Source organism: Crocodylus siamensis, chromosome 4, assembly GCF_052110815.1.
Source record: "Crocodylus siamensis isolate JL-2025a chromosome 4, ASM5211081v1, whole genome shotgun sequence".
Taxonomy (NCBI): domain Eukaryota; kingdom Metazoa; phylum Chordata; order Crocodylia; family Crocodylidae; genus Crocodylus; species Crocodylus siamensis.
The window spans coordinates 112,166,093-112,178,461 of record NC_143398.1 but is presented as its reverse complement, the minus strand read 5'-3'; the positions used below and the strand labels follow the sequence as shown (position 1 = coordinate 112,178,461).

The 12,369-nt window shown below is 44.3% G+C and overlaps 1 protein-coding gene across 5 annotated transcripts in view; it reads right to left on the bottom strand.

Moving 5' to 3' along the window:
* IQSEC3 (IQ motif and Sec7 domain ArfGEF 3) overlaps nucleotides 1–12,369 on the bottom strand; it is a 151,226-nt gene that overhangs the window by 46,453 nt on the left and 92,404 nt on the right. For all 5 annotated transcript variants that reach the window (XM_090043383.1, XM_090043387.1, XM_090043385.1 and 2 more), the window contains exon 3: nucleotides 576–864. In XM_090043383.1, the coding sequence (XP_089899509.1) occupies nucleotides 576–864 (289 nt within the window). The remainder of the gene's footprint in view (nucleotides 1–575; nucleotides 865–12,369) is intronic.

Genomic DNA, 12,369 nt, shown 5'->3' with positions numbered 1-12,369 from the left:
GTGGATCAAGATCCGCTGGTTGGTGACCACTGCTGTACAGACATAAATAAAGACCGTCACTGCCCTAAAGGTCTTAGAATCAAAAAGGCGAAAGTAGAACAGAGCTTCTACTACCAAGCTTTCAGGGCTAACCCAGAAGGGCAATGAAGGCCAGTGTCCCACTTCTTGTCCTTTGCTAGGCCTTGACCCTTCTGGGATGTTGCCAGGCACCTTACACTCACAGCTATACCCTTCCTATGCAAGTCCCTCTCAAATGCTACATTCGGCCCTTGAGTAATGGGGTCCATTGTAGACTGTGGAACCTATCTGGCAGGATGCAGAACTTGGTGGAATAGGATGAGGGGACGCTGAGGATAAAGAGGAAGAGGATGGATGAGGTCCCTACATGACGCTTCCTGCACAAATTCGACACCATGTAGCAGCCAGGCATTCTGTGTTGGGAGCTCAGGCAGGACACAGGATGTATGTAGAAACTAGGCTAAAACGGTCACAGAGAAATGGCCCCCCTGTGGTGTGAGCGTGGCCTTACCCACCCCGTCCCTCTCTCCCATAGCCTGAGGAGGAAGCCTCTGTACCTGTTTATTCTTTAGGTCAAGTGAGAGCTCATAATCGGAGGCAGCTGCGTGGGAACACGTGGCCGTCCCTTTGCTGCGCTGTACCCTCACTGGGGAGCCCGTGTGGTGGAGGCTCGCCTTCTGCACCAGCGGGGAGCACCCCGCGGCCTGCTCCTCCTGCAGCTCCGCATGCTGGGCTTTTAGCGTCAGGGTGTCGGACCTGCCTTCCTGGCTGCCGTGTCTGCTGGCCTCCTTCGGATCCTCCGTTTCACACCCAGGTTTCTTGCTGGTAGAACCGCAGGGGTCATCGCTGTGAACAAAACGCAATGTTTCGCTTGTTTTATTTGGTTTTTTGATTCTCTGCCCTCATTAACTGATCTTCCTTTTAAGTGTTCAGGTAGCCTGGGCTGCAGGGTGGGATCAAGGAACCTTTCTCTCTCTCCCTTTCTCTCAGGGATGAATCAGGATTGTGCGTTGACCCAGAAAAGGCTCTGGCCCCTCCCTCCCAGAGAGCCAGCATTGTGCCCTGTATACCCTTCAGGAGCCAGAGTCATATATGACTCCCTGCTGTGGCCTGTCTGCCCAGTGGTGCCACCTTAGTGACTTTGTCACCAGATCTAGAGACCTTTGGGGATCCCTAGCAACTCTCCAGTCTCTAGTTACTAAATGTACATATTAAAGATCTTGTATCAATTTATTGGGGACATACATGGAAAACTGTCTAGTGCCACTTTTTGGAAGCTTTAGAAGGTCCACCTCATGCAATCCTGAGGTTTGTCAAGTGACTATATCTGCCTCCTCAGGTCAGGTTGTGATATACCCAGAGGGGCTGGTGGATCTCCTCTTCCCTGGACCTCATCCTACCAGCAGGTCATCAGCCAGCCACAGCAGTCATTTATATGCCATGCTGTCTACTGCTTACTAGCTCACTGTTGCATTTTGGATCCCATCTGCCATGGGACCTGGATCCCAAAGATCCAAAGAACTTGCCTACATTTAGAGGTCTAAAGGTACAAGCGAAATGAACCACAAGTAACTGACTTTCATAGAGCAACCATTAGCTTTGTTGGCAGATCCATGGATTGCAGAGAGCAGGCAGCCCTGGGACCCAAAATCTTTAAAGTAAATCTCTAGAAGAAGGCATTGGTGATTTCCAAGCTTTCATAAAGGAAGCAGACCCACAGAATGGATGCTGCACTGATGGAGTCTAGCGGTGAAAGGAAAGCACCCTTCTCTCCTCACAGCTAAGTCATCTGGGTCAAAGGAATAGCGGCTTAAAAAAACAATGTGTGTTAACAATGCACATTAGACAGCCTGGAGTTGGTGCATGTTTGAGCTACTGGAGATGCTGGGAATTCTGTTTTTAACCTCTCTTGCTAAGTGTTTGCAGATACCAAAAGCTGACTTCAACAGAGATGTGTATTCTGTGACTGGTTCTTCTCTCCAGTTTGACACTGATGTCCTACAACTGACCACAGTGAAGTAACTCCTGCCTCACAGGAGAGTACAAGACAACACAACCAGCTCCTGATCTCTATTAAAATTATGCAAATCTTAATGGAACTGCACTGACTTCCATGGAATCATTCTGATTTAAATGGGGACAGAATTCGGCACAGAGATAGCTACTGTTCTACTTAAATCTCACTGACCTATTTAAATCTTTATTTGTGATTCACAGGGTTATTTTTTTCTTCCAAATCTGCTAATTATTGGGTCAGGTGCTGCTCTTCCTAACTCCATTTTGCACAGTGTCATTCCACTCCTGATTCACACTGGTATAAGTGAGAACAAAAAAATCAGACATGCTGGGTAATATTTTTCAAAGTGCCTAAGTGACTGAGTGGCCTATGTCTCATTTTTAGAAGGCCTGCCTGGTTACTACAGGCCTTAGGATTTGTCTGCATTACAGGCCTCTGGATTTGTAGCTCTGTGCCACACTTGAGAGAGCTGCTGAAAAGTAAGACCTGTTCACTCTCCCATTCTGCAAACTCCAAACCTAGAACCAAGGCAAAAGGCAGTGCAAGGCCTTTTGTGTTTATACATGTGCTTGGGGGGGTGCTTTAAGTAGAGCGGCTCTAAGAGCTGCTCTACTTAAAGCACCCAGAGAATCTCATGTATCAGTGTCCCTGTCTCCAAAATGGTGACAGGGCACTTTAATTAAAGCTCATCGAACAAGGTTTAGATAAAGTGCCCCCGCTGCCATTTTGAAGCATGGGGACACTGATACATGAGATGTGGGGGGTTGCTGGAGTGCAGTAGTTACCACACTTCAGCAGACTCAATTAATTGAATCTATGGAGCAGTCTCTCTGCTCATGTATAGGCACCCTTAAAGGCTAACTGGTTCAGAGAGATGGTAAGGACAGTCCTGGGATACTCCTATCACTATTCTTAAGATCTGTGTACCTGGCAGACTTGAGGGCAGTCCCCAGAGTGTGCCCACTGTGTTAGTTATAGATTTTGGAGTACGGAAAGTAGGAGCACATTTATAGATGATGTGTAAGCGTTGACAGTGGTGAGGGGGGTACAACTCCACACCAGTGCCCCCAACCCTGCTGCTGCTGGAGACTGGCTGCAGCCTAGCTGCAGCCTCCCACCCCATGTCCCTCCATCAGCACAAAAATCGGGGATGGTGGTGAGAGGGCACATGCCCCCCCACTATGCATCACCTACGAGCACATAGGTGGAGCTTATATTTAAGTTGCAGTGCCACAAGTGATGCATACCTAGTGCAGACATACCCTAAGGGTGAAGTAACACATTACACTTAGACAAGTTATATGTTATACTTAGAGGACACTTAAAACATGACCATCCACAAGATAAATCTCATTAACTCATGCTAAGTGCTCTCTGGGCATCTCAAAGTTATGCCGATTGAAATGGAGGTTAACTCTGGGGTGTGCTACATAGTTCATGTCAGGATAATCTCAGTGTGCTCCACAAAAATAAAGTGAGCAATTTGAGGTCCTCAAATTCCAGGATGCACCACTCCCACATCCCTTCCTCTGAGTAGGGATACAGCCCAGGTGACAGACCTCTGGTGGCAAATCAAAGCTATGCAAGGAAGAAATGCAACTGACAACGTGTGACTGTGCGTTTATAGATGTGCTCTGGGAGGCAGGACTGGGGGGGAGTGGGGAGTGCTTTAATTAGAGCGGCTTGGAGACCGGCTCTGAGTAAAGAGCCCAGAGCATCATGTGTAATATCATCCCTGCATTGAAAAATAGCAGCAAGAGTGCTTTAATTAAAGTTCATTGAATGAGCTTTAGTTAAAGTGTCCCCACCACCATTTTTCAGTGCAGGGATCCTGATACATGTGATGCTGGAGTCTGCTGGAGCGCTCCAGCAGACTAAATTAATCAAGTCTGCTCTGACGCACTGTAATTACAGCGCACTGGAGGAGCTTCATTACACATGTCTAGGCAGCCTAAGGCATTTCTGAACATATTCAAAATGTGCTTAAACAGAAGTTTGTTCCTTCCTGTATGAGGTTCTGTCACTTCTTGGTACTGAATTCATAATCTCTTCTTGTGAGATTATGGTAATTTCCATGGCAACTCATTGTGATGTCACAAACATAGGATCACAAATTCACAGCAGAGTTAAGCAGAGGTTTTCTAATATACAACTACTATAATGGCAAGGTGAAGACAGAAAAATGAGTTCACAAAGGAAACTGATTTACTGAGTAAGCTCCTTACAGTCAACTATGTCAAGAGCATATTAAAAAGTATGGTTGGGCATTCATAAATCAAGAAGCACCACCATTACAGTTGTACTTAGAGCTTTAATTCTGCCCTTTTGCGTACTTCACAGAGTCTTTAATTATTCCATTCTTCAAATAATGACGCAAAGTATTTTTTTCTAAACCAAGGGGTATTCATGTGTAGTAATCGCTTCTCGGCCTCTTGAAGGCTCAGATCGAGCGAAAACATTTGTTCTAGTATCCGACTTCATTCTTGAATACAACCACTGTTTGCATCTGGATAGAAGTCCAGGGCATCTTTAATATCAAACTTTTTCTTTGGTAATGTCTCTTCCCTTACATTTTTATCAGCAGGCCATGTACTTTCCTTTTTCTTTTTACCCAGCAGTATAGTCTTTTTAATGCTCTGCTCATGAGATGGCCAGGTGAGTGTGGGATTGATCCTATTCTCACTGAAGTCCATGCCAAACTTCACTATTTATTTTGAAGGGAAGAGAATTGTGCCCTACTAAAGCTACTTAGCTGGAAACATAACCTCCAGTTCAGCAGGTCACTTAAGTACATACCTACGCACTTTGCTGAATCAGGGTGACATTGTGGCATGCCAACTTTAGTGCAATTTAGAGACAGAGACAGTGGACTAGAAAACTGTCTTCCCTGAAAACACAAGTCATTTATATATGCTGGCAAATGTTCCCTATGGCCCTAAGCCTACAGAAACTTATTCACATGCTTAGATTTCTTAGTGTATGTTCAAGGGATGATTGGGTGAGCACAGGTTTGATCTTCTTCTCATTGAAGTCCAGCAGCAGATTCATGGATTTCTGTAGGGCTGTTCTTGGAAGTAAAGATAAGTGTATGTATAACATATTCATTCTCATACAGCAGGTGGCCCACCCCTGAATTCCCAGGCCCTCCTCCGAGGGCCTCTGGCCTCGCAGGCCAGATAAAATGGTTCTGCAGGCCATATCTTTAACATCACTGATCTGCATGGTTTGAGTGAATGGCTTTTGTGATTTTGCTAGAATCTGGAGTCTGTCTGAGTAACAGGAACTGCCAACAAGTTACCAAGTGTATATAACTAAGGGCCATGTTCTTGGACCAGGTCATTAACATTAGTATCAAATGCAGTAGTGAAGGTAAGCAGGATGGTGAAGGGATTCTCCTCAAAGAGTCCTTGGCTATGGAATATGCTCTGCCCCTTTCTCCAAGCTGGCTAAGATCTGCTGAGCTTCAGCGACACTGCAAAGTCCATCTACTCTGTCAGCCTATGGTGTGGGTGAGAGTAGGGAGATGAATGATAAGGTTAGTGAATCCTGGGAGGGTCAGTGCTGTCAGTGTGATCAGGCCATTGTTTGTTACGACAACATATGTTATGACGGTGGTTGAGGGAGTAGTCAATTAAAAGTAACTATTTTTAAAGTCAAACATGTCACAGGTGGATTCCTATTTGCATAATTTGGAACAAACTCAATCATGTGGGAAGTGTTATAACCATGCTTGAACTCCACCTGATTTGTAATGATTTACCTATGCAATTTTATATTGTTCCTCTCCTACTGCAGCTTGCTCACAAGGAATTTCCTGTGTGTATGTGTGCGTTGTTTAAAATAAAGAGAAAGTGCAGGAGGAAAACACAAAAAGTGAGCTTTACTTTTCAGGCCTTTGTTATCATAGTTTCATAGCAGCTAGGGTCAGGAGGGACCTGAACAGATTAGCCTGATCCCTGCCACAGGCAGGAATGCGTGCTGGGTTCACAAGACCTCAGACAGGTGATCATCCAACCCCCTCTTGAATTTGCCTAGGGGCAAGGATCACTTCCCTGGGAAGTTGGTTCCAGATTTTGGCCACCCTAACTGTTCAGCCTCAGCAAGAGGAGGCTGAGGGAGGACCTGGTGGCTGCCTACAAACTCATCAGGGGAGATCAACAGCAAATAGGTAGAGCCCTTTTTTTGTTGGAAGCCTAAATATTGCCTTCTGATCTCTAACTTAAACCTATTCTCCATCAGCTTATTACCATTTTTCCTAGTCACCCCAGGTGGTGCTGGGGAAAAAAGGGCTCTACATATTTGCTATTGATCTCCCCTGATGAGTTTGTAGGCAGCTACCATATCCCCCCTCAGCCTCCTCTTGCTGAAGCTGAACAGGTTCAGGTCCCTCAGTCTCTCCTCATAGGGGCTGTCCTGCTGCCAAGCGGGTGGCCCTCCTCTGAACCCTCTCCAGGCTGGCCACATCCCTTTTGAAGTGCAGTGCCCAGTACTGGGTGCAGTACTCCAACTGCGGCCTGACCAGTGTCGCATAGAGGAGGAGTATCACCTCTGGACCAGCTTGAGATGCACCTTTGGATGCATGACAAGGTATGGCCGGCCTTGCTGGCTGCAGTCTGGCATTGGCGGTTCATGTTCATCTTGGAGTCAATAATGACTCCAAGATCCCTTTCTGCCTCTGTGCTTTCAAGAGGGGAACTCCCCAGCCTGTATGTATGCTGTGGATTCCTTCTCTCAAGGTGCAGAACCCTGCATTTGTATACGTTGAACCCCATCCTATTCTTGTCTGCCCACTTTTGTAGTCTGTCTAACTCTATTTGCAGCCTCCTTCTCCCTTCAAGTATGTCCACCTTGCCCCACATCTTGGTGTCATCAGCAAACTTGGACAGCATGCTTTCCACCCCCTCGTCTAAGTCACCGATGAAGATGTTAAAACAACCGAGCCCTGGGGTACCCCACTGCTCACCAGTTTGAGTACAGCCCATCCACCACTACTCTCTGGGTGGGCCCCATCAGCCAATTTTTTTACCCATCCAACTGTGCAGGCATCAATGGCACAGTCGCTTAATTTATTGATGAGGATGGGGTGAGAGACAGTGTCAAAGGCCTTCTTAAAGTCTAGAAAGACTACGTCCATGGTGACACCATCATCCAAATGGTGGCATGCATCACTGCTTGCAGGTTTCCTAATAGGGAGCAATTTGGCTGGACACCAGAACACACTGTCCCTCCCATTTTAGGAGATCCAGAGAAGGAAACAGTCTTCTTGCACACTGCTGCCTCTAACGTGAGTCAGGTTTGGGGCTCTCACTTGCCAGGCTTACAAAGGACCTGCTCCCATGTCCCTTCAAGAGATGGGAAAAATTTCTACCAACTTCAATGAGTGATCATTGGATCAGAAGCAAAAAGAACAGCAGCATTCTTTAACTTCACTGTGTTTTAATATGTTTCTCACAGACCCTTAAGGCCCTAATGCTGCAAACCCTCATGCAAATACGTAAAAAGCCCTCATGTAAGTACGTAAAAAGCTTCATGTACGTAAAAAGTACTTTTCAATTTAGTAGTGCTATTCAGGGCATGTAAAGTTAAGCACATGCAGAAGTCTTGTTGGGATCAGACGCCAAATGAGTCAGACGTGCACACAATGTTGCCTGCCTTAGTCACATTCTTTCTGAGCACAGTGAAAGCTCCCATACAAAATGCATCAAACACATGCATCATGAACTTTCCTGTGGGTTATAACTTGTTCAGAACAAAATCCAATTTCACTGGAGCACTCTGCAGTATTATTCAGCAAGTGGTATCTTCATGCTAAATATATAAAAAATATTAGCTGTTGAGCTGTTCAGAAAGTAGATGCTGATACCCTTTTAAAATGGGAACAGGATCTTTCTCCAGGTCTTTGTATGTGAAAATGGCTGAATCATTTTTTTTTTTTATTTTGCCACCTTTAGGCAAAAGCCTGAGCCTTGAAAATCTTAACTGGCAATGGGAAAATTTCAGAAACTTACACACAGTGCAAAAATATGTCAAGAATAGAAGTTGTTATGCAACCTCAATCATAGCATCACAGTCACTGCTGCTCCTGCTCTAATGTTCTTTTCTTTTAAGTTTGTTCCAGTGTAAAAGCCTACTGTGGGACTAGTCCCAGTTTTTCCTTGGCAGAAGGGAGCTCCGCATCAGAGACTAGACACATCTCTAATGAGCCAAATAGATGCTGACAAGAAAAATAAACCAAACCCTTTGATATTTAGGTGTTTCTGATCCTAGACCTTATCTCTGATATCCAGCTATGTGCGTATTCATTCTGCTTCTACGGTGCTTAGCACAATGGTGTAATGGTCCATGGTTAGGACTTCCAGATACCATGGTTATGATGATGTTTATGATAAAAGCATGTCTGGGATCAGACACTAGTAGATGTAATACTACTAGGGAGAAATATAAGGTGCTGCAGGAAGTTCTCATATTAGGTAAATTACAGGAACTGGATTGGTAGTCAGGTTCCCAACGTCAGCGCAGAATCAGTTCTCCCAGTGCTAGGGTACACAGCGTTGTTAGCATGCTGCTTCTTGGATGAGACAAATCTTCATATTATTTGTAATAATTAAAATCCCATGGAGCATTTAGATGTGAACCCCAATGTCCTGGACAAGTTCCAACTAGGTTAATTTCAATTCTGTATCCCTAAATGACCACTGTAAAGTCAACTGTAACCAGAATCTTTTACTTCCTGTTCTAAATTCTTTACTTACTGTGCAAAATTGTTACATACTATTATTTATAGCCATGTTTCATCTGATGCTGTTTTTGTGAAGTGGACAAAGGGATTTTCCATGGTTTCAACAGTTTGTTAGGAAATATTCATATTGTACTTGGTTTCCATTTGATTGAACATGTATGAAAAATGTAAATCTTTTGCATTCAGGTATAAATCAAGTCAATAAATTCAACTGCTATGATATTTCTGGATGCTTCTATGTGATTTTCCTGATCCAAAGGAACTAGCTCTGTTGATTATTACTAATAGGATTTCATTGTCATAGAGAACACACCTGTTTAATGTTTCAGGTACCTGTTGTCTGTTTATGCTGGTAAGAATGCATCTACTGCTAGTGCTAAAACTAGTTCTCAAAGTTGTTCTGTTGTAGATGTGAAAGCTACCTTAGCAAAATGCTTAGCATAAACTACATCAGTTCATGCCGTGACATAACTATCACCACTAGCTAAATATGAAGGCTAGTGGGTCACAGTGACCTTTTTTATAACTCATGTTAGCAAAAAGTTAAAATATGGTTTAGCAGTCTGAGACAGCAGGATACAGACAGTAGTCTAACAGGAAAATAATCCCTGCAAAAGATGATTGGTGGATATTTCTGATATATGAAACATACAGAAGGGAACTGTAAAAAATATATAAAAATGAAGGAAAACAGTTTAAATTTGTGGGATTGTGACACGCAGGAAAAGAAACAAGTACTTGAACCCCAGAATGGTGATGAACACCTGGCCAGTTGAAATTACTGTATCCATCAGAAAGCTTGAATAAAAATACCTATGTTGACTGTTTGGGTTTAAAGGCTAAGTGTTGTATTTAAAGTGTTGCTTAAATATTTGTATTGCTGATGAGTTCAATATATTAGCATTTCAGACCAGAACAGTCTCACCAATTGATTTGTTTCCATTCACCCCACCCCTTAACTAAATTTAGTACAGGCAACCCCTGCTTAGTGCTCTTAATTGGTTCCTGAAAAACTGAGCATTAAGCGAAATGAGCATTAAGCGAAACAAGTGTTAAGTGAAACCGAAAGTATTTGATGACCCAAGATGGCGACCACAATTGTTTTTAATGGCCCAAGATGGTGACTGAAAGAGTTATAATGAAACTCGCTGAGCACTAAGTGAAATCAGGTATCAATTTTAAATTAACATTATAGTGAAATAGCACTAAGCAAAACAGCATTAAGTGGGGGTTGTCTGTACAACAGTTTTGGTGTCCCTGGATGGACTTGAGTGAATGGATATTGGAACATTCTGATTCACCGAACCTCCCTGGTTTCCAAGGGTTGCAACCCTGACCCTCAGGGTGCTAAGTGAAACAGCGTTAAGTGTGGGTTGTCTGTACAAGAGTTTTGGCGTCCCTGGGTGGACTCGAGTAAATGGAGACTGGAAAATCCTGATTCACTGAACCTCCCTGCTTTCCAAGGGTTGCAACCCTGACCCTCAGAGAGAGGGATTTGTTTAGGCTTTGTAAGTTCCTAGGCAAGTAGGGAATATCTGAGCTAGAGATCTTCCCCCTTCTGAAACTAACACCATGTTAAAGGAAATTAAACAGCTTGAGAAATGGGTAGTAGAGACTACCACACCCCAATTTTGCATAAGGAAGCATTTGAGAATAATGAAAATGCTTTATAGGATTTCTGTAAACAGCAGTCCTCTTGGGTGACTTCTGGGAAAAAGCTGTATCCGGATAAAAAGACCAAAAAGTGGCCTACTTTACAGGTTTTGTTAATGGTGGCTAAAGAATTGGCATGGAACAATGAGGAACAGGAGAAACTGAGAGAGCAATATGATAGAGGAAAAAAAAGAATTTAAAGACACAGTTGGGAGTGTTGCAAGGAATGTCACTGAAGGATGCTTGTAAACTGGCTGAGACTGAGCAAGGATGGCAGAAAGCAGTGCAGGTAATAGAGGGGGTGGAAAAGGAAAAGGAAACTGGAAAAAAAAGACTCATAATTCCCGGGCTGCCATTCATTAAGAATACACAGGCAGGCAAGCCCACAGATCATAGTGCCTGTCAGCAAAAGATAATGGAGTTAGAACAAAAGCTGGGCATTTTGAGGGGAATTATAGCTGTCATCCAGATGGAAAGGCAGAGGAAGGTAGTAGTGACTATGAAGAAGGGCAGAATGAAAATGGTGATGATGCCCCTGACTTATATCCTCCTTACTATGACTATGAGGAGAGCAGGTGGAACCAAAACCTAAAAAATCCCCTTCTCACACTGTTGAGGGAAGAACTAAGGAAAATGCAAGAACAAGCATCTATAGCAACAATAGTTGGCAAGAGGACAACTCGTCAGGGAGCTTGAGGGGACCATCGGATAGAACAGACAGAGACTTTGGTACCCTTTACCTCAGACCAGTTGAAAGCAGCTGTAAGGCATTGAGACTGCTCAAGCAGGAAACAGCTATTGCTTGGCTGATAGCAGTAAATATGCTGAAAGAGGAAATCAGTATACAATAAGCAATTTGATTGATTTGTGTTAGAAATGTATGGACCTGAAGGACTGTGCAGCCCTTCCCTCTGATGTGAAGAGTAAGTCAGTAACACTCACAGGAACCATACAGGCAGCACTACTAGAACTATTCCTCCCCAGAAAGCCAGCAATAATGCTGTTTCATGAGGAGAGACCAAATGCTTATGTGAGACAGAAAAAGCTGCTCTATGTGGTGGCTGGTCTGCCTATTGGAAAAAAACACCAAAACCCTAACTTTGATCAAAATAAGCTTAAGGGACTGTTAGTACAAGGTTTCTCAGTGGGTATACGAATTTGTTTGAGAGGAGGAGCATCAGAACTGCCCCTCCAGGATGTTGTGCAGAGGGCTAGAGATGGCTATGAAATTGGGCAGTTGGCTCTGAGAGAACAAAGGAAAGGAGACACTGAGGCAGCAAATGTTAATTGATACAGGGCCTGTCTACATGAAATGCTAACTATACAGTAGCCTAATAACACTGCATAGTAGCACATCACAGCACAAACAGTGCTAATATGTTACTGCACAGTATTATTAGTGTTGTAGGGTACTAAGGCACGCCTGCTCCTTTAAAGACAGAAGCAGCCTAGCCAGAAAGCCCTGCACAGGTTGCCATGGCAGCAGGCTAATGAGGAAATTAGCCAGCACCTGCATCTGGTCAGCTGACCAGAAGAAGGCAGGGCTCTGGGCACATTTAGGCCCCAGGGCTGGGGCTGGGAGGGAGGGTTCTAGGGTAGCTGCTAAGGGAAGGAGCTCCTGTGCAAAAGAGCTACCTAGAAATGTTTGGTTTCCTGATCTGCTGCCTGCAAGACTAATAGGGCTCCAGGGGCTCAGAAGGTACCCAGGGCTAGGAGGCACACAATATTAGGGGAGACGTTTGCCTTCTTAAAGGGGCAGAGTGTGGCCTCCATCATTATTGTTATGTTATAGCCCAGGGGCTTATGTTTATGTTGTCATTTGAATTGGTGGTTTTGGGATGAGGCTATAAGGGGAGATGGAAGCCTCATTAGTGCCCAGAGGAGGGCGCACAATTGTGTAGAGCCCAGCACCAGAGGGGCGTAGCTACAGGGGCTGGGGAGC